This window comes from Capra hircus, chromosome 8 (genome assembly GCF_001704415.2).
Source record: "Capra hircus breed San Clemente chromosome 8, ASM170441v1, whole genome shotgun sequence".
NCBI lineage: Eukaryota > Metazoa > Chordata > Mammalia > Artiodactyla > Bovidae > Capra > Capra hircus.
The window spans coordinates 45,648,183-45,671,522 of NC_030815.1; the positions used below are offsets into that span (position 1 = coordinate 45,648,183).

Consider the following 23,340-nt stretch of genomic DNA (forward strand, 5'->3'; position numbering starts at 1 on the left):
AGTTGCTAAGTCATGTCTGACTCTGTGACTCCGTGGCCTGTAGCCCACCAGGCTCCTCTGTCTATGGAATTCTCTAGGCAAGAATACTGGAGTGGGTTGCCATTCCCTTCTCTAGGAGATCTTACCAACTAGGGATTGAACTCACTTCCCCTGCATTGCAGGCAGATACTTTACCGCCTGAGCCACCAGGTAAGCCTATATCTATATCTATCTATATCCTATTTACAACCAAAAACAGATGTAGATAATAGTAGTCCATTATTTAAAATATAATCCTTAGTAGTCATGGGACAAAGTAACAAAGGCCTTTTCCCACAAAACATCCTTTTGAAACATATATATATACATTTTGGTCACACACACGTGGCATGTGGGATCTTAGTTCCTTAATCAGGGATCAAACCTGTGCCTCATGCAGTGGGAATACAGAATCTTAACCACTGAACCATGGAGGAAGTCCATAAAATATTTAAAATTTGAGTTAAAAAAAAAAGTGTCCATTTAATCAAATACTTTTTGGAGCTTACGTATGTATTATACATTTTAAGTAACTCTAACTCTAAATGCTCTGTCTTATATAGAAGTGAGACTCCAGATTAAGAAAACATGGGATGCACCACTGAAATAATCAAGTAATTCCCTGTTCTATACCTTTATTTGAAATATATAGGAAGAAGTATATCTAGTCATACTGATGATTTTGTTAAGTCGACTATTCATTATCAATGCAGTCTAGAGACAACTGTGACAATTTCTCTCATTTGTTTTTGGCTTTTTGTTTTAATGTTCTAGACACAAATGATATTTTAAAACTGTTTACAAATGTAATCAGATCATTGGTTTCACACAGTCAACAGCTCACACCTCCACCCAACTATCACCATCACAGCAATTAAATAAGACGGGCTGGGGGACTGAAGTTGAATTTTAAAACACTACAAGTAAAAATAAAGTCATACTAACACTCATTTTAGGAGATGAAAAGTTTACTTTAAAATTGCAAACATTTAGCAAAGATAAGACATAAATGCTATTTTCCATATTCTACAGAAATATAATTTATAGCTGGCTTGGTACATGGTCACATGATAAAAACAAATCTAATGGGAAAAAAAAGAATGGTTTCATTCTACTTTTCTTCAGCTTATTACAATTTAATAAGTGTACCAATAAGTACTGGAGGACAGCTGCATGGGAAGATTAGAATCCTAGGGCTATTTGCTAAATACACATTATTGTATTATAATGATAAGAATAAAATAGGTACAGATATACAATTAACATGCAATTTAAGCTATTATTTTGAAGAAACAGGACAGAATTTAGTGAACATTTTGAAAAATGTATTATTAATAATGTGTGGTTATAATCAGTATATCATGGTATTTTACAAGGCATGGAATAACTTCCTCAAATAATGCTTGGCAAAATGAAACAGGTTGAGCCAACTTCTAAAGAAAATTTAAAATGAAGGCAAAAAAACACAAGTGGATAATTCTGTTCGATTCTAAGTATAATAGATAATTTTTAAAGTACCATAATTTCATGCCTACCTCAGCATCTCTAATTTAAAATAAAGCCATACTTTGTACTCTATGAATCTGCTTTGTCCAATAGAGCAGCCCCCAGCAATAAGCGGCTTTTTGAGCATTTGAAATGTAGCTAGTCAGAACTGAGATGCTCTTGAGTGCAAAATACACGCTGAATTTTAAGGACTTTCTATGGGAAAAAAAGGTAAAACACCTCAATTCTGTATATAGGTTACACATGTAAAAGATAATATTTTTAATATATTGGGTTAATTAAAATATATTATTAAAGCTAATTTATGTATTTCTTTTTTTAATGTGGCTACTAGCTTTAAAATTTTAAATTACGTTATGTAGCTTACATTTGTTTTTACTGGACAGCGCTGATACAGAAAAACTATAGTCATTATATCAGCCTTAGAATTTAGCATCACTCTTAAAGCACTCTGGACTACTAGCTCACAGAACACCATAAGCACACACTGTAAATACATTATTTCAAAATTTATTTTTATCCCTCTGCAAGGTACACGTTTTAAGTGTAAAAAGAATTCACAAAATATTTAATCCTTAAAAAACATTAACTAGAATATGGTAAATGCCAAATGAAATTCAATGCTGACTGTAATACTGGGGGAAAATAGTTTAAGAAAAACAGCAGTGCAATCAGAGTGAAGACAACTGTTATCTTCAGTAAAATAAGTTAGTCAAACTTATCTTTAATACCCAGGATCTGACCTTGCACCACAGATCATACATGTAACTGTCCCATTTAATTATAACCTACATTGTTCATTTAATCTTAACACTGATGCAACTTAACTACTCCATTTTCTGGAAAGTCTTTAACCATGTAAAATTAACAGACCTCGTGAATTCTAATAGAATATAGTGTCTGAGAACTATACTTTAAAGTCCCTCAGTGTTAGAGTAAGCAACTGCCTAGTGTCCAAGAGACTTGAGGTGAAAAAAAAATTTTTTTAGAAGCTATGAAGAAAAAATAAGATCACTGCTCTTTTAGCATTTTCCTTTTTTTAGTTTCTTTGTAGCAGGGTGTATAAATATTTGGTGTATTTGTAATACCTCGTCTTTTATTTTGTCCAATTCAAAAACAAGTTAACCTGGCACATACTCCATATATACACCATTATTCTAGGAACAACAAATGCCAATATATAATGCCAACAGCGGTCACCTCAGTCAGAAGCCAGTGTTAGGCATGCATCAGCAATCTTATCAGGAGGCACTGCCTAACTATGCCTGTGCTGCATACTCCGCTTGTCACATCTCAGGTTGGAATGCTTGTTTTTAAATTGTTTACATCTGTTTGAATTAGGTAAACTCTGTCAAAAATGCTCTGAAAGTCACAAATTAACAGGCTCAAACGACTAGATTATTCATACAAATTTCTTCCTCATTTTGCTATGACTACTTTTAAGTTAACTACTTGGTTACTGGAAAGTAACCAAGACTTAGGGAGAAATAAACAGAACTTATACCAGAAAACAGAGATTCCCAGGTGGTGTGTGCCAATACAGGAGACAAAGAAACGTGGGTTTGATCCCTGGGTCAGGAAGATCCCCTGGAGTAGGAAATGGCCACCCACTCCAGTATTCTTGCCTGGGAAATCCCATGAACAGAGAAGCCTGGTGGGCTACAGTCCCATGGGGTTGCAGAGTCAGACACAACTGAGCATGCATGCACAGAGAGATACTAGAAAATACTAGATAGACCAACAGAGAATCTGACAGAAGACTATAGCAATTCTCTCTAGAGTTCAGCAGCCTATTAAGACATTTAATCACATTCATGAATGTGTCTTGCACAGTTACTACTTAAACTTTTCATATCTATCTTCAGACCATTTCTACATAAACAACTGAAAAATTTTTATTACATGTTAACTAATTCCAACCTAAATAAGCCTAATTCATGTCAAATGAGAAAAATTTCCAGTTTCAAACATATATTACTATAAAAATATACTCTTCAATGAAAAGATGACAACAGTCTCCTTTCTGAAAGCTGTTACACTGATGTTAGATCAACAATCCACCAAGTATTTATTGAGCACCTACTATGAGTGCATTCAGCCTATACTCGTTCTTTAACTAATAAGAAAAAAATCTGCTCCAAATGCAAGATGACATTTGTGAAGAGAGGATAAAATATTAGCATTTCTAACAGACTGCTATATGAATCAATATCTGAACGTGTGAAACTGTTCATCCCTACGACATTGAAAAGTCTCAAATTTATTATTGATTGCTTTATAAAGATAAACATTTGAAGTATGCTGCATAGTACTTTGAGGAAAGTGACTGCCATACATAAAATTAAGGCTGATTCCCTATAGGTATGGAAGAAGAGTCAAAATGTCACGGTTCATAAGCAACCAAAGACTTACTATGAACAGTTTACACCAATATCTGGTTAATTCAAGCAAATGGGCACTTGTGTTAGGTTTCCAATTTTGCTCGACAGGGGCTGGTGTAATAAAGAAAACTGCTTTTAAACAGGAGCACTTCAAGCAAGTATGAAAATAAAAGTCCTTTGGATAAAATTCTTTGTAAAACTACTATATAAGATGAAATTCCAAATCTCATTTAAACATATATACATATATATATGTGAATACACACACATATGTATGCCTTAAAAGTATCTAAATTTCACTTACAATGTTATACAGCTGTATATCATTGCTGTGTATGTTTGAACCTGATTATGTATCTTGAACACAATACTGTATTTCTCCTGAAGCTAAGAATATGGACAATAATAAGATAAACAAGCTAGTTTTAACTTTCTAGCCTTTAACAATTCTGACCTGTTGAGTTCCTACAAGGTGCAAGGCATTATGCAACGTATTGAACATGTATACGAGGCCTCCACACAAAACATTCTCTCAGGGAAACTGAAGTTTTAAGAAGCAAAAGAGTTATCAGTTTGAAAACCAAAAGTAATCATTTTTTCAAAAGGATTTCCAAAAACTGAGACTTATGTCAACTAAAACACCCCTACCTCTGCTAAACATGGAAAATAATACAATACAAAAGTTATTTCTGTAGAAGACGTGTAAGAGAACATTCATAATAGCGCCATAGGGACTGAAGCAGTGAGATGAACAAGGAGGCAGTCACCGAGTGTCTAGGAGCTACTGCACTGGTAGGAGTTTATAAAAAATACTATCTACACTACAACTTTTAAGAGCTAGTAATATATTAGCATATTTTCACTTTTTTTTGCCACTGAATATAAAGTTTTGTCCTAAATTTACTAAATTTTCTACACCCTGAGGAATAATAACAGATTAATAAAAGAAGTGCCAGGGTTAAGCTTTGTGGGCCATATTATTGTGCAGAAAGCACAAACTATATATAGCTAATATGCTTGGAAGCACAAGATTTCATCAACGGAGTAAGCTACTGCTATTTTTTTCTTCTTTTTTTTTTTAAGTAAACAGTTTGGTTTTATAGTGTTAACATGGCCTGGTGAGAATACAGAAGTCAAAGTTGGGAGCCTAAGGTCCCTAATCCCCAGATTCACAACTGACACAATAATTTTCTGTTTCCACCATAAACATGACCTTTTGCTGTCCTTTAGGAATATATATTCAACAGTTCTCTGAAAAGCACTTTGGAATCTTAAATATAATTAACAGTTATTTGCTATCTGGAAATATGGAATTCTGATCCTTCCTCTCTTCATACCCAAATACATAAAAAGCCACATTTTAAATTTCATCTCATTATTTACTTCTGTTCCTCCAATATTTGAAAAGATTAAACTTCCATTTTTTCCCCCTCTCAACTATCATCCATAAGCCTGAATTTGGGAAGGAGTTCTTAAAAGACCTTAAAATGAGGCAAAGGTTTCACTTAGGACAACCATATGGCATTTCTGTTAGGGCAGAGAGCCATTGTTTCCCTTTAAACATGGGCTGCACAGTTTTCAGGCTGACCTTTAGTTATGAATATGCCATCCTCCAAACATGATGCCTCCAACCCCAAAACAGTTAGCTATTACTGAGAAAGAACTAATTCTTCTTGGTAGGGTGCTTGAAAATGCAAACCAAAGCATCCTTCTTGCTTATATCAGTAACTCACTTAAGGATAATATATTCCACTAGACCATGCCTAGCAGTTGGAATAAATAAAATAACTAATCAATCAACTGTTTAATAAAATTTTCACCCTTTGATTTTTACCTAAAGGTTAATTAAACTTAAACATAATCTTGCTTCAGCAAAAAGTAAGAAAGGCACTCAAATAAACACAGTATGCACAGTTATTTTTTAAAAGATACTATGTGACGGTAAACGGAATTCTCAGGGTTGATTTTTCCTGCTCACTGCCTTCAAAACACTGAACTTGCCTAAGCTTTCCTCTGCTTTCACGTACTTCTCTAATGAACAGGAGCACATCACAGAGTATACCCAAGCACAGGAGGGCGGCAGCATGTAAAGTGCTAGGTCTATATAGCGCTATTTGAGAAATTTATTTAGAAGACAAAAAGTTCAGCTGTTATAATGCTGTTCAAATTTTCTAGCATACTTTAAATATTTTAAAGTTTTAAAATGTAACTTTCTAGTAAGAAAATAATTAAGCTTACAAAAGCTTTTTGCAAAAAAAAAAAAAGTGTTTTCTAACATCCTTTGATAAACTAAATCTTTAGCATCTTCTGTAATAAAGGGGAACTAAGGTAGAAATTAGATTGTTGCATAGCAAGTGGTAGCATTCTTAATTTATATTTAGCCCTCATATCCGATATCATCTTGTGCTATTAAGAGAAAAATACTAGACTGACAATTTGTTCTCAAAAATATTAAGTTTTACACACACATACATGTATATATCTAGACAATCATAAATTCACATGACCTGAATATATCTAAATGATAGCATATCACCATATATATGCATTCCTACAAAAAAGCCACATAAAAATCCAAGAACTTCTGTTGACATGTCTTGTGTTACTAAGTCCTTATCTGAAGACTTAAGTGGCTTTGTGTGACATCTTGTATATTTAATCTGATAAATAATGAAGCCTTGAATTTAAATTAGAATTGTACCACTGGAATAAGAAATATGACTCAAAGTCTGGGCCCAGAGATAAAATGCTAAAACATAGAAAAGAAAAAGGGGACACTAAAAGGTATCAAATCCTGAAGTTTAAAAAAAATGACTCACAGGTTTAAGAAATATCAAAAAAGTTCAAGTTGTGGAGGGGAAAAGGAGAAGCATAAAATGACTACTTATGCAGAGATACAGATCAACAAATCTTTGAAATCAGTTTCCTCAGATACTCCAAAAGTGGCTCTGGCTCTATGGGCAAGATCTGTCCTCCAACATTATAAATGAATAGAAAGTAGTGTTCTTAATGAAAATGGTCTTCATTCTTCTACGAATTTTTAATATATATTAAAGTACAGTTAAATGATATTATACAGCTGCATTTCTTGGCTGGGATTTAACAAGCATAAACAAAGTAGTTTAATGAAGAAAAAAATCTAAATTAACTTATTCTATATGCAATAGCTGCTCCTAAGTATCATGAAGGCAGAATACATCATTCATTGACAATTCAGTGCTCTACTCCATCAATTTCTCAATCATAACTCACTCTATGCATCCTTCATGATTAATTTTCCCATCTTCAGTTAATCATTCATAAATTTAATAAATATTTAATAAGTCCTTACAATATGCAAGGCAGACAGAATCTGGGAACACATTACCAAAATAGGTACACTTAAAAAAGTAAAAGATTGGGGAGGAGTGATTGTACAGATATTGTATCTGTAAGATATTTACAGATCTTATTGCTTTTTTTTTAACTTGTCAGTAGTATTCTTGACCCAGGATGGTCTACAATTCTTCCAGTGAAAGTTGGATGAAATGTGTAGTAATCTAAATCATCTTTTAACAGTGACATATTTATCGAAAAGTAAGTGAAGACTAATGAGTCTCTAAAAATAGACACATCCTTTCCACAGCATGGGCTCATTCAGTCCAAGAGATATTATCACACTACAGCTAGTGAGGTGGATGTCAACCACTCAGAGTAAAGCACACAACTATACAGGGCAATGTTATGTTTTTCTGTGAATGAACACTTGAAAACTACAAATTTTAGAAATAAAGTAGCACACAAGAGTCAGATACAAACTGTATCCTTTGGATATTTGTATTTTTACTTGGTACTTAAAATTCCTTCTATTAGGAAGATAGGAGACCAAGGTATATTAAAGGACTGCATGGCTTTGTGCAGGGGTGAGTTAAGAGACTTAAAACACAAGAAGACAGTTAACATCAAAGAAGGGCAAGAATCTTTGTGAAAGATATAAAAAAGTGTGGAATATTATAAAATTTAGCTGATGTTTCACAGGAGATTGTCTAAACTCATGTCTTGACACTCTCACACTCACACATCAAAGCATAAGAAGCCCTATTAGTCGGGATACTTAAAATGATCCTTGGAAGAAAAATAACAGTGAGGCCAAAATCTGGCAACATACATTAGTGAAACTGACTGGATCTCCATGTCATCTGTGTGTAGTTCACCCCTCAAGCCCTGCAGCTGCTAAAAATCATAAAGTAATAGTTTTATCCAGAGGTCTAGGTAGACCTTGAGGTATTTGATTCAAAATATGCTTTGTACATAAAAGGTTATAAAATTATGCTCATAATGCCAATCATTTTCTCACCTAAATACTACAAAAAGTTATAAAAGGGTAATTTTTGCCCTAGGAGAGAAGAGCAGCTTCTGTCTACAAGTACCAGCCTAGACAAGCTTTTTGGTATACTTAAGTCTCACTTGATAGTTTGCCACTCAACAAAATCATGACACACAAGTAAAGGACCTATTCTTTTCCCTTAAGGCAATGTTCCTCACTCAAGTCTGGAGTCTCCATAACAGTGAGATAGGAGAGGTCTGCTTTTCCCTACATGTCTTCTTACCCTACAGGTAGCCTAGCACAAAAAGAGGAAAACAGGCAAAGCATAGTGGTCACACTGTTTCAGCCACTACTACATTTTATACACACAGGATAACAGCATCATTAGGGTAATTTTTAGGGGGGCAATTTATATTCATGTTTCGTGTGTGTTTAATGGGGTATGGAATTAACTGGAAACACATAGGAGAATATCTTTAGTTTACATCCATGAAATATAATAGACAAGGAAAAATATACAAAAATGAAGATGACCAAAAAAAAACCATGGATGGGGAAAATAAAGAGAAAGGTGTGTGGAAAGAAGAAATGCAAAGCACTGCTTCATATCAAGAAATCAGATAAAACCTGGTGCTTTCACCGCATCTGTCTCACCTATCTGAAAAATGCAGCCCTTATTATTGAAAAGGTAAGATGGATACTTTGGTACCTCATCCCTGATAAATTCAGTATCAAAGTTTCTAAATTGTTTTATTTTTTAAAATAAAGACTGAAGAACTAACCTTCAAAACTATTCTTTCCCCCTGGCTTTTGCCAGTAAACTTAATAATCCCTTCATAAAAATTTTGTAGTTTATCCAGTGTATTCTTAGTAACTTAAAAACTTTACAAAGTAAGGTTTTTAATGGATACATTTCTATGCATAAGCCTGCCATATTGCATGGTGAATTTGGAGGAAAATTAGTAATAACTAAAAATGGCATTCTAGGGTTTTTAAAATTGATTTTAATTGATTGAGGTAAAAAAACTTATCAAAGCTAGTAGTAAAAATAAGTTTCCACTACAATTGCATAAACTCATAAAATTAGTTTTTTTAAAATAATTAGTTTAAAAATGGACTATATTAGAACTACGTTGTTCATATAAATTCCAATACTTCTGACTTTGGTTACGTTGGCCTATGACTTGAGTATAACATGCAAGTGAAAGAGAAATGGTGTGTATTTTAACAAATTCATCCATCTGACCATCCTGATTCTCAAAACTGCAATTAGATCGAGTAATTCTGAATTTGTATTGTTCTTAAGCTAAACTACAGCATAACTTTTTGATTACCAAAAAAAAAAAAAAAAAAAAAGCCTATACAGCAACTGCACTGAGGTGGGCTGAGGTGTGTGTGAACCAATCTGGAGAATCAAATGAGCAAAGTCTCAAAGATAGGAACACACAGGATGAGAAGGTAAAAAGAAAAAAGTTAAGACTCACTGTTTAGCAAGAAGGAACTACACAATTATTTTATCGCCAAAGGAATGCCGGTTCTTAACAAAATAAATAAGACGAAAGATTTACTAGGGACTTTTAGCCTAAAGATGAAGAACACATAGTTAGCCAATAGTAGCAAACAGTTCATGCAACTATGTAAATAAGAAAGAAAAGCGATATTGCACTAAAGAGGGGAAATTTGCAGGACTAATTCACCTCTTTCATTGACTCAATGTAACCAGCCATTTTCTGTATGCATTGGCAAACCTGGCCTGCTCCACGTTCCGACAGGTGGACAGTACTTGATCGATGAACCTGTGCTCCATTTCCAGGCCCAGGGAGTCTGGAGCTGGGGTCCGCTTCAGGCGTTTGATTTCCTGGGAATAGCCTTGCTTGCTAAAGTCACTGAGTCCATCCACCTCCATCGCCTGAGATGTGTGGGGGCCTGCTGGGATACCGTGCAAGTCATTCAAAGCTCCCCCAGGACTGTCGGCAGGTGACAACTGGATCACGCTGTGAGGAAACCTACCATTTAAGTGATGCTGAAGGTAGAAAACATGCCGCCTGTGAAAGAGGAGGAGGAGGAATAGAACAGAAAAAGAAAAACCACATCACAAAGTCAAGCTTTTCAGAAAAAAACAGAAAAGTAAGTTGACAATTTCAAAACACACAGTATTCCGTCTCACTGCCTTCGGTAACCCAGAGCTATCAGGGGGAAGGAGAATAGTTAAGATGTAGTCTCTGGTATTTGGACAGAGCTTCACAAGTCCAGACTACTGGTTTGTTGAAATACTACCCCAAAGATTTTTAAAAAAACACTGACTGAGATGATGACCATCACTTGGTGCTATTACTCTCTGTAACTATAATATGAAACCAGAAATGGGTTTTTGCCCAATCTCTGCTATAAATTAAATATAAAACAAAACCAAAAATTAACCTCATTGACAGCCTAAAAGACAAGTGATTTTCAGCAACAAGAGGATTAAATAGCTCCTCTAAAGGATTAGTTTATGGCCTCTACCCAATACTTTAATAAGAACAGAACTGCTACAACTAGACTATCTTAGAAACCCTCTGAATTTCCCCCTAATCCAGCATTACAGTCTCACCAAACATCCACATGTGCTAGAATGTGCTGGGCTCTGTGAAAAGTATGTTAAAACACACAGTTCCTGTTCTTCCTCTAAGGAGAGTTTTCCTGCTTTTAGAATCATCTTAGTTACTTGTTAAAAACAAAGATCCATATGCCTAATTTCTAAGAAGTGACAAAATGGGGTCCACATCTTTGTACAAAATAAGGTAAACTACATAGATTTTAGGTTGTTATATCTCATCATTTATATTAACAATTCTAAGCCTTTAAAAGAGAATTCTATTCATTTTCCTAGCTTATTCTGGAACAGACAAAAGAGCATACAAAAGAGCATATAACATACTCATTTTATAGATAAATCTTAAAGGACAGAGAAGCAGCTTAAGGGCACTGAATCAGTAGAAAACTGGTCTGTATAATATATAGGTCTTCCCAACTGTCTCTTCTCCCCATTCCAAACTCCCATTAATCTTATGAACAAAGAAAGTTTCTGCTCTAACAACCTAGCTATCTTCCAAAAACAAATATAATTTTTAATATTCTCTGAGCCTAGCTATTAATGTGTCTAAATATGAAACAGCAACAAAAAGCTAACACTAAAACATGCAAGTTAAGATCTAGCTCCTCTTCTAAAAATGTGGAATAAGACTGTCTTGTTTTGAAGAGAAGAAGAAAATTTTGTATTTATGAAGGTGCCAAAGAGGGGAGGTTGTCTTTCATCTTCTAATATATCTTCCAAATATATTTAGTCTGAAAAAAGGGAACAAATTTCAATTAACTTAAAAAAAATACACAATTATTTAAAATGCCTACCTCTTGCCTAACACAGGCAAGTCATTTGTCTATAAGCATAATCTTGTAACTTGAAGTAAAATCTGTATATTTAATGCCAGAGATGTCTCCAACTAAATGATAATCCAAAATAAACCAATCAGGGGATTTCCATACTTGGATTTCATTTCAACATGAGAAGTACTGTCAGAGGTACTTAAAGCTCAAGTTATGAGGTTGCTAACCCTCATTCACACCTTCATAATAATCCTGAATAGTAAAATTAAACAAATATTAATAAAATATATTTTATTTTACCTTAAAAAATTAAATGTCAAGAGATTATACTCAAAGTACATTACTCTGCAGGCCATCATGGTTGGGAAGAACAGTAAAGCTTAACTATCTGTGTGTGCTCAGAGGTGTATGACTCTCTGTGACCCCATGGACTGTAGCCCGCCAGACTCTTCTGTTATGGAATTTTCCAGGCAAGAATACTGGAGTGGGTTTGCCATTTCCTTCTCCAGGGGGATCTTCCAGACCCAGAGATCAAACCCACGTCTCCTGCAGTGGCAGGCAGATCCATTACCACTGAGCCATTTGGGAAGCCAAAGCTTAACTATTCGCAGGGTCTAATCATTGGTTTCAACGCTGACTATACATCAAATTTACCTGTTAGGGCTTTTAATTTTTTTAAAAGACAGATGGCAGCACTCTATCGCAGAAATGTTAAGTATTAGGATCTCCAAAGAGGGAGTCCAGAAACGTTTTTTAGTTTGGAAGTAACATGTTTTCTGTTGCACAATCAAGGATGAACACCACCATCTTGAGCCACTGGCAAAGATCTGTGTGAAGAAGTTCATGCTCATGAAGACTGTGAGGAGGAGGCTATGGTAACACAAACTCCTCTGAATCACTCAGGCAAAGTTCCACAGTCAAATTACCGTTATTTACCCAAGGAGGCTCAAGTCAGATGTAAGACCTTCTGTAGCTCTCATAAGGACACACAGAGTTTCATGCAGGAAATACATCTTCCTTCTCTTACCTATGACACCAAAGGGTTTCATGTCCTGGGTAGGCATCAATAAGATCAGTGCTGAATTCAACTTCTTCTTCTAGAAGATGGGGAAGATTTATCCTTGATTCCTCTGCTGAAGCCACTGCTTCCTCATCTTTCGGGAGAACTACAGTTGATTCACTTCTCAAAGGACTTTGCTCCAATACAGAACCGTCAGTCACAGTTTGGCTAATCAAAGACTTTAATAAAAATTGGCGGTAGTGAAATCCACTGTGGTCTGAAACATGCATGGATGCCCAGTGTTTAGTAGAAGACAGTTCATCAAGAAGAATCTTGTAGGAAGGAAAAAGGGAAGTGAAATGAGGAATTGCTAAAGGTTTTCCTTTCTCTGTTAATGCTTTGAATTTCTTTCATTCATTCCTTGTTTTGATAATGCCATTCCTACCAATATTTTGTACATAACATCCAACACAGTGTTGTTGCTTAATAAATACTCATGTTCCATTTCTTTTAGAAAATAATAATTTTTTTAATACTACAGAATTTAAGGAACTTTCTAATTGGCATACACATAGAACAGCCAGATTCTAAAATAAGGAAAGACACTGGGTATTCACTTTTAATTTAATGCTTATACTGAAGGGAAAATATAAATTCAGAGGTCACTTTGATGGAAACTTTTTTTTGCATTTAATGAATCTGTACTGTATCTAACTATTTGTTCAACAATAGACTCAGTGTAATTATTTCTTTGGCACTATTAAGTGTCATCAGGGCAGAAACCATGTCTATTTCGTTCACTACTTAATTCTAAGGGCTCAGTACAAAAACATGATGCATGAATAACAGGAATTTTCAAGTGCTCATGACTTTCACTATTTGTCTCAAACTTATCACCAATGATAAGTGACTTTTTTAAATAGGTAAGACAAAATTCAGCAGTGAATTGTTTAAATCTGCAAACTAAAGAATTTCAAATGGAGATTAAAAAGAAAAGCATTCATGAAAAAATAAATTATTTGGCAGTGTCTCAGACAGGTTAGCAAACAAATGAGTTTTGATCAGAAAAAGGTGTATTGAGGGCCTACTACATCTGTCAGAGAGAGGATTTTCAGACAAGCTAAGGAAAAATGACATGTACTTATCAACAGTGAACCGTATAGACCACACAATGCCAAAAAAGCTCTTTTGCCTGCTCTTCAGAGAGCTCAGGCAAATGCCTTCTCCTTAAGCAAGATCCCTCTCTACTTTTCATAGAGAAAACTAGAAGTCTTCCCTCTTCTCAGCCTCCATAGTTCTTATGTGTTCCATCATAATATTATAGAAATTCCTGTATACCTTTTCATCCCCACTAAATTATACAAGTTTTTTAAGATACTTATTAATTTCTAATTAATGTTCCCATCACCCTATACCCTATATATAAATGTTTAATGAATGAATGAACAATTTAATAAACAAAGTGACTGGTAAAGAGGGATATGATTACTCCCAGCTAGGATGGTCAAGTTTTATCTTTAAATTATACTGAGTTAATTCACAGCCACATAAATTTATTTCAGAGGCTACTGCTAGTGAGTCTCTGAGAAATGGAAAACAAGATTATTTGATTTAAAAGGTGGGCAAAATAAACCCACCAGATAAACTTCTACCTGCAAAACAAAAACTAATCTTGAGTTTTTTTTTTAAGAATTATATTTTTGAAGAATTAACCTGTAGGAAATTCAGGCTATAATACAGCAGCATTCTAATTATGGTACAGCTTCTTACTATGCATTGAAAAGAACAGAAAACTTGTTTAAAATGAATTTATATAATGTAAAAAACATTTAGATTATTTCTACTATATATTTTCTACATGTAAAAATTAAAAATTCATTGTAATTTTGAAGGAAAAATAGCATATATTTAAAAGGTTTTCAACAAAACTAATTCAATTCCTAAAAACTCTTTTCTGAGACTATTTAAGAGAAAAATTCACTATATTCTTTTCCCTAAGATATAAAATGCCTACTAACTAAAGAAGAAATCGTTTAACAGGAATTTCATGGTGTTTTCTTAGTAGAATAAAAGGCAGTGATTTTTAAAAAAACACAGCAATTATTTTTAAGTGGTCTTAAAGATACTGCACAAAGATATGGCTTAACTGGCAAGCACTGACAGAACAAATGATCTTTGTATAATTATTCTTTTCCAACATTCCACATAAAAATGAGTAAGTGAATAAATAAATTATAAGAAAACTATGGAAAAGGGCTATGAAACAGAAGGTAACAGGTTTAAAATGAAAGACTACTAGAAATGCTAGTTCTTATAGACACATACACCATGAGTTCATACATTTTTTAAAAAACATTTGGTTTTTCTTCTGATTATACAAGATGATCGTTACAGAAAAATGTAAAAATACAGAATACAAAGAGGCAAAAAAATCCCCACATCATTCATTATCCTACTGATCAACAATGACTACTTTTAATATTCTACCATACAACCACTCTCTCAGCTTTTTGCAATAATGCAACTGTATAATTTACTTAACACAAATTTCAGATATCTTTTATATCAAAATTTTATTTCACTTAAATTATAAATTTATTCCAATTTCATTAAGTATTATTCAACAACATAATTTTAAACTTTTGCATAATACTTCATCCTAAAGATTATCACAATTTAAACCATTCCCTCATTTTGTTTCCACTTTGCGTAAGTAACACGCCTATGTATACACACATATAAATCTATGTACATGTCTTATTTTTATTTAGAAGAAATTTCTAGAAGTACAATAATTGGAACAGTGAGAAAAACTCTGTAAAGTTCTTGCTGTGTACTTCAAACTGCCCTCCTGAAAGGCTGTATAATTTATGCCCCTATTGGAAGAAGATTTTAATGTTTGTTTCCTAAATTCCTCACCAGTACTTTAGTTTTAGTTAATTTAGTAAGTGGAAGTCAAAGTTAAAGTCGCTCAGTCATGTCCGACTCTTTGTGACCCCATGGACTATACAGTCCATGGAATCCTCCAGGCCAGAATACTGGAGTGGGTAGCCATTCCCTTCTCCAGGGGATCTTCTCAACCCAGGGATTGAACTCAGGTCTCCTGCACTGCAGGCGGATTCTTTACTGGCTGAGCCAACCAGGGAAACCCAGTAAGTGAAAAATCATGTTTAATTTACATTTCCTTAATTATGATTAAAGCTAAATATTTTTCCTATTCACTTATCTTTCTTTTACAAACTGCCTGTATGTCTAATTCTCTTTTATAATTTGCTCAACTTATTCTTTGTGAAAGTCATTACTGTTCTTATGGGTTTATAAGAGATCTTTATATATTAAAGGTATTAAGTCTCTGTGTTGTAAATATTTTTCTTAATATATTACTACAATTGATTTTTTAAATTCCTTTTTTCTTCACATTTTTATTTCACTTAAGAGTTCAGGTTGGTATGTGAGATTAAAATCTAACCATTATTTTCTAAAAATTTATTAGCATCACAAATTGAACAAAGAATCCCTTCTCCAATCACGTGAAACACCATATTTATCATCAATGAAATTTGTACATACTGTGTACTGAAATTAGTTTTTAGGCTTTTATACTCTCTTTACTGTGTCTATTTTTTGAGCCATACAGCAATATGCTTATATATTTAAATGTTTATAGAAATAGACATTAAAACTGTAGTACTGGCTCAAAATATAGAAACATATAGCAATATCATTCTAGTACTCTTGCCTGGAAAATTCCATGGATGGAGGAGCCTGGTGGGCTGCGGTCCATGGGGTTGCTACGAGTCAGGCAGGACTGAGCAACTTTTCACTTTTCACTTTTCTGCAATGGAGAAGGAAATGGCAATCCACTCCAGTGTTCTTGCCTGGAGAATCCCAGGGACGGGGGAGCCGGGTGGGCTGCCGTCTATGGGGTCGCACAGAGTCAGACACGACTGAAGCAACTTAGCAGCAGCAGCAGCATAGCAATATAGAGAGTTCCTTATTTTTCCAACAACTTCTTAACTATTCTTGAAGCTTTATTAGAATTAATTTTTGAAGTTGAGAAAATATTCTGATTTTTAGTATAGTCACAGAGTTGTACAGCCACTGCTGCCGCTAAGTCACTTCAGTTGTGTCCAACTGCGCGACCCCATAGACGGCAGCCAACCAGACTCCTCCATCCCACTGCTGTCATCTAATTCTGATAGTTTCTTTTTTCTTTTATTGACGTATAATTGATTTATAATATTATATTAGTTTCAGGGGTACAAGATAGTGACTCAATATTTTTATAGACTATACTCCATTTAAAGTTACTATAAAATGGCTGTATTTCCCTGTGCCACACAATCTGTCCTTGCAGCTTATTCATTTTACACATAGTAACTTTTACTGCCTAAATCTCCTACTCCTGTCTTGCTCCTCTCCCTTCCCTCTCCCTACTGGCAACCACTAGTTTGTTCTCTGTATCTGTGAATGTTTCTGTTAAATTCATTCATTTACTTTATAGAGTCCACATATAAGTGATAACATACAGTATTTCTTTTTCTGTCTGGCTTATTTCACTACGCATAATACCCTCTAAGACCATCCATGTTGCTGCAAATGCCAGAATTTCATTCTTTTTTATCGCTGAGTAATATTTCATTATATATATTTATATACACTTACATATCAAACACATTTTATCCATTCACTTGTTGATGGAGACTTTGGAAGGTTTTGTAGCTTGGCTTCTGTAAATAATGCTGCTATGAACACTGGAGTGCATGTATCTTTTCAAATTAGTATTTTTGTTTTCTTCATATACATAACCAAGGGTGGAATTGCTAGATCATATGGTAGTTCTAGTTTTAATTTTCTGAGGAAATCTCATACTGTTTTCATTACTGTCTGTACCAATTTATATCCTTATCCACAGGGTACAAGGGTTTCCCTTTTCACTACATCTTTGTCAACACTTACTATTTTTGATGATAAATATTTTGATGACAGCCATTCTGAAAGGAGTGAGGTGATATCTCATTGTAGTTTTGATTTGCCTATGTCATTATTATAATTTCAAAACATTTTCATCACCTTCAAAACAACCTCTATTTCTATTAGGAGTCCTCTAATTCCCCATTCCCCCCAGTCTCTGGCACCTACTAATCTGCTTTGCTTGTTCTGAATATGTCTCATAAACAGAATACTACTTCTAACAGTGTTTTCAACTGTGACTGTTTCCCTCCACCCCACCCTGAAAAAATAGATTATTTTAAAATTTATTTCAATATATGTCCACTGAAAAACACAAACATCATAGGGAACAAAAAAGAGAAAATTAAAACCTCTCATAATTCTATCCCATAGCACTAGTAAGTATTCTTTATTCTGTAATCTATTTTTTTCCTGACTAGAAAACACATGCTTATAGAAAATATAACAAAATATATCCATAATGGCACTGTGTTGGTGTGTATAAATATCTGTTGCACACTTATAATATGCCAGGTACTATTCAAAATACATTAAATATTATTCAATGCTAATAAAAAGTTATTAGGCCCATCTCATATTTAGTTTTATATCCTTAACTTATAATTAATATTTTTCTTTAAATAATCTTAAAAATATAATTTCTAGTAGCAACAAAATATTCTACTTTGTGATGAACTGCAGTGAAATGCATTCCTTATTATTAGACTGGTCCCAGTTTTTCACTATTATATACAGTATTTTTATGTATCAAACTTCAATATTTAATATAATATCCAGTGTTTACTGATCACTTAGTATGAGCACTAGGGACAGCCACTTTATGTGGATTCTCCCACTTAATTTACATCACTCGAGGAGGGAGAATTGTCATCATCTCCAATTTACGGATGAGGAAACTGAGGTTAAAGACGCTAAGAACCCTTTTTAAGGCCATATAGCAAATTGCTAGTAGAGTTAGCATTCATATCATGCTTGTATGACCGGAGCCTTTAATCACTATATCATACTGCATCTCCCATTTTTTCTTTAGGATGAATGCCTAGAAGCAGAATTGCTACATTAGAGATAACACACATTTTAAAGTCTGGTAAATGCTGCCATGTTGCCCTTTGGTAAGATTTTTATCAATTTCTATAATGCTTGTCTTTATACCCTTCCTTTGTGGTTCATCTGGTAAAGAATCTGCCTGCACTGTAGGAGACCTGGGTTCGATCCTGGGCTTGGGAAGATCCACTGGAGAAGGAAAAGGCTACCCACTCCAGTATTCTGGCCTAGAGAATTCCATGGACTGTAGAGTCCATGGGGTTGCAAAGAGTCAGATACAACTGAGTGAGTTTCACTTTCACTTTATACCCTTACCAAGCTAAATATGAGCACTTTAAAAAATCATTTTCAATTTTCTAAGTGAAAAAATGCTACTCATTTTATATGTATTTTTAAGCTGCTTTAGCCTACTAACACTTTTGTGCTTACTTCCTCTAATAGACAAAGCACGGTAGGACACGATCTCCCTGTTGTTCAGTTGCTCAGTCATGTCCGACTCTCTGTGACCCCACGGACTGCAGCACACCAGGCTTCCTTGTCCTTCACCATCTCCTGGAGCTTACTCAAACTCATGTTCATTGAGACAGTGATGCCATCCAACCATCTCATCCTCTGTTGTCCCCTTCTCCTCCTGCCTTCAATCTTTCCCAGCATCAGGGTCTTTTCCCATCATCATGATCTCCTAGCTGGGCCCAATAGCTTATAAGAACAGAAAGTGGATTTTGTAAATTCAGCACCCTTCACTGAGAGTGAGAGACAGTGGCAGTGGTGATAGGAAAAGTGCTAAGACCCCCAAGGGCAGAAGAGGGCAGGCTGACAACATGTAAGCCTAGCAGCAGACCAGGGCAGATGAGTTGATACATGACTTCTGAGCTATCATCTTTAACAACAGATGGTCTCAAGGAACCAAGAATTTCACCTTGGCCAGTGTTTCTGATTTATGGACTGCTACTTTAAAAGGTCCACATCAAGGCAAGAAAGTTTCCAAAGAGCTCTCAACTCATCTGGACTCTGCCTTCCTTTATCCACAACCTTCCCCTTCCCTCTCCCTACCTCCCACAGGACACCAAGTTGTATAGCTGAGATGACTGACTTTAAAGCACTCCGCATCCCCTATACCCACCAGATAACTTGTATTCACTGCTCCAGGCCCCTGAGAATATAGCATCACTCCCTCTGGCAGCTGTTGTCAATGAGCCCAGTCAGGGGCTCATTTCTGTGCTCCCGCTGTGCCTGGAAAATTCCCTCAGTTTCTGCAAGTGTTACCCTGCTTTGTAACTGTCAGTATCTGTTTCAACTAGATTTTTCAATTTGTTGATAGTAAGCTTTTTGTCTTTATGCCATATCCAGTGTACAGGACCGTGTCTGGTAACGAGAAAGTTTCACTACTTTTTTCATGAACGAACTGCACTGAGTTGACCTAGCTGGCAGTCAAGTTTCACCTAAGCTTTCTATCTATGTGGGGCAGAGAAAGGGACTAAAATTCTGTGAGCCTCTACTAGGTGCCCAGTACTTTATTCACATTAACACAAGTAATTTTCACAGTAATCCACTGAGGCAGGCAGCAGAGCCCTTATCTTATAGATGAAAACATTAAAGCCTTACTTTACACAAAGAGCTAACAGGGCCAGAATCTAAACCTGGGGTTAATGTGATTCTGTTGTTTCTCTTTCCATTCCATTAGGTGGCCATTCCTCCTGAAATACAAAGCCATGTAAGCTGCAAAGAATGCCTTCTCTTTCAGAATTGTTGGCTTAAAATCCCTCAGAAGTGAAAGCTCTCCTATTTATTCTGGAGGAGTCTCTGGCTAGCACACAGAGAGAGGAGAGGGGACCTGAAAGGAGATACAGGAAGGGGTGGTAAGCAAAAATGGAGAATGCGTCCCCATTAATCTGAAAGCACCACGTGATACATTCTGACCCCTTTAAATTGTCTTAAGCCTGGGAAGCTTTTGGAAGAGTACTCTAGATTCTAAAGCACTGATACCATAAGAAGTGAAGAAAAAACAGAGAAGCTGTAGGATGTAAGAAGGAGTACAGGGATACCTGGCTCTCATTCTGATGAATAATAAATGATACAACTGTGGCTGAGTCCAAGCCATTAAAATTCTCTGGGAACTTTCATCTCCTCATTTCTGAACTAAAAGGATCAGGCAGTGACAGTTCCCAACCTGGTTCTGCATCCAAACAACCAACCCCCTGAGCCTGTGAAAAATGCTGATCTTTAAATCCTACCCTCATTTCGATTCAGTAGAGGTGGGGTAGGATGTAAGAAACGTCAGGTAATTTACAGACTCAGCCAAGTGTGAGAACACCTGGGTGAGATCTCCCTCTCCAGGAGAAGAGACTGTTAAGTCACATAACAAAAGGCTACCAAGAAAGAACAATTTCAATTGTATCAAGTTTAATAATCTCTTCCTGTTTCAGGGCAAAACGAGTTATACTCAGTCTTCCTTACTGCTTAAACCTTCTTTGTTCTACCAGTGCACTAGCTTTACAGAGTGCCAAAGCTGTGTGGGTGATGAATGCAAACTTTTTTTAAATTGCCAGTTTCCCTCGAGGTATCAGTTGTTGCAATCCTCTCTGGGCTACTGGGCCATTAGTTCCTCTACTTCTCTCTTTAAAAGCTCCTCTGAGAAGGAACTACTGCATACTACCAGATGATTTACATGGCAGACAGAAGTGTGCCTAGGGACACAAATTAACACCCTACCTTGGTGTCTAGCTTAGCCAGGTGCTGTAAAACCCAGATGCGATGAGACCAGGCATTATAGTTGCTTGGGTATCTCCCTGCTGCTTCACCACAGACCTCCATCTCTTCTCGTATTAGTTGCTGTGTCCTTTCTGCAGGAATCATTCCCAAGTTTCCTTTGGTCATAAAGGAAGGCAAGGAGGTTTCCTGAATTAGCTGTTGTAGCACCCATCGCCTGTTAAGGTAACATGTGGGGAAGAAATGAGTAAAGAAAATAAACCAGAGAGGAAAACAACCAGAGTTCTCTTTGTTCTCAATTTAATTTCTATTCATAGACAATGCAAAGTAATGGCCAGTATTCAAGGGCTTTTTTTTCGTGTGGGGGAGAGTTGTTTTTGTTTTTAATGATAATAATTTTAGCACCATGGATGTAGGCGGGGTGGGGGGGGTGTGGCGGGGGTGAGGATAAAGGACAAAGATTATAGAAAAAGCATTCTAAAATGTTAACATCTGTCAAAAAGAAAATGTCATCAATTTGGAAATGACAACTCCAAAACTTCATTTGGCCAGGAAATGTAAAGGCAACAGGAATGTTTGTGTGTGTGTGTGTATGTGTCTGATTGGTGGTACTGTGTGTATGGGAAGGGGTAATATTAATTAATGGCTGGTAAATACTCAAAAGCAGCACAGTTCACTTTTAATTACATGTGCATGCCTCACCCTTTGTGTGTTTGCAAAGCAGCAGCTGCATTAAGTTTTTATAAAGCAAAATTTCTATATTATAGCATAGAATCTTGAAGGAAAAAAATCAATATAATTAGTGAAACCATCCGGGAGGTTTTTAAATGTCTTCATCTATAATTTTCCCCTTATCTACTTAAGATTTTTATTTGCACACATTTAAATGAAAAGAACTCAAAAGTGCCTCTAGCCACTTACTGTCTTTAGTTTTTACAAATATTTTCTCATAAGAAAGCATTCTTTATAGATTAAAAATTTTCAAGCCAGGATATAGGAAATTGAGTAACAAAATTCATTTTTGTCATTTTCAAATAATGTTATTTTTAACAACTAAAACTTGCTTTATAAAATATCAGACAAGTCAATAAATCGATGGATGCATCTATGTTAATAATAACTCCCTTCCTCTACCATCACCCCTTTCCTAGTCTCCATACACATAATCATACACCTCTCTGTAGTCTGCTATCCCAATTTCTAATAGGCAGAAAGTACAACCAATGGTATCATTTGGAAGCAGCTGCTCTGCAATGCTCAGAGAAGGCAATGGCACCCCACTCTGGTACTCTTGCCTGGAAAATCCATGGACGGAGGAGCCTGGTGGGTTGCAGTCCACGGGGTCGCTAAGAGTAGGACACGACTGAGCGACTTCACTTTCACTTTTTACTTTCATGCATTGGAGAAGGAAATGGCAATCCACTCCAGTGTTCTTGCCTAGAGAATTCTAGGGATGGGGAAGCCTGGTGGGCTGCCGTCTATGGGGTCACACAGAGTAGGACACGACTGAAGTGACTTAGCAGCAGCAGCTCTGCAATGCTAGCCAAAGGCAAGGTTATAGTTAAGATACCTTAAACTGACTTTAAGATCCTAAAAATGCTCAGGATTTAAGAAAAGTTAAAAGTGGCTTAATAAACCAAGAACAGATTTATTCAGAGAATCTCCCCACTGACCCCAACCAGTAAGCCCAGACCATCTCATTTTAGTCAAAGATGTTATATGGGATCCAAGAGTAAAATGCTTCCAGATAGCCAGGATTTTGAAAAGAGTTCTTACATGCACTTTGATTATCTGCCTCAGCTGTTAACCTAAAAATATTCTTTGCATTTATGGTCTTAGCAACTTTAATTCAGTCTACACCCCATTCACCTCAGTTGCCTTTATTTGGTTAATTTTAAAAACCATAACAACCACCACCACCATTTTTACCAGGAACACACCTGACTGAATTAAATCCAAGTTTAATTAAAACTCAAGTTGCTCATTATAGTTGAATATCTAAGGCAATTTCCATAACTGCTTCAGATAGTTAGTAA

General features: G+C 35.5%; 1 protein-coding gene across 1 annotated transcript in view; it reads right to left on the reverse strand.

The window, feature by feature from the left end:
• PTAR1 (protein prenyltransferase alpha subunit repeat containing 1) overlaps nt 579-23,340 on the reverse strand; it is a 50,843-nt gene continuing 28,081 nt past the window's right edge. The window contains exons 5-7 of the mRNA XM_018052057.1: nt 21,308-21,521; nt 12,605-12,909; nt 579-10,256 (exon numbers count right to left, since the gene is read on the reverse strand). Of these exons, the coding sequence (XP_017907546.1) occupies nt 9,914-10,256; nt 12,605-12,909; nt 21,308-21,521 (862 nt within the window). The 3' untranslated portion in view covers nt 579-9,913. The remainder of the gene's footprint in view (nt 10,257-12,604; nt 12,910-21,307; nt 21,522-23,340) is intronic.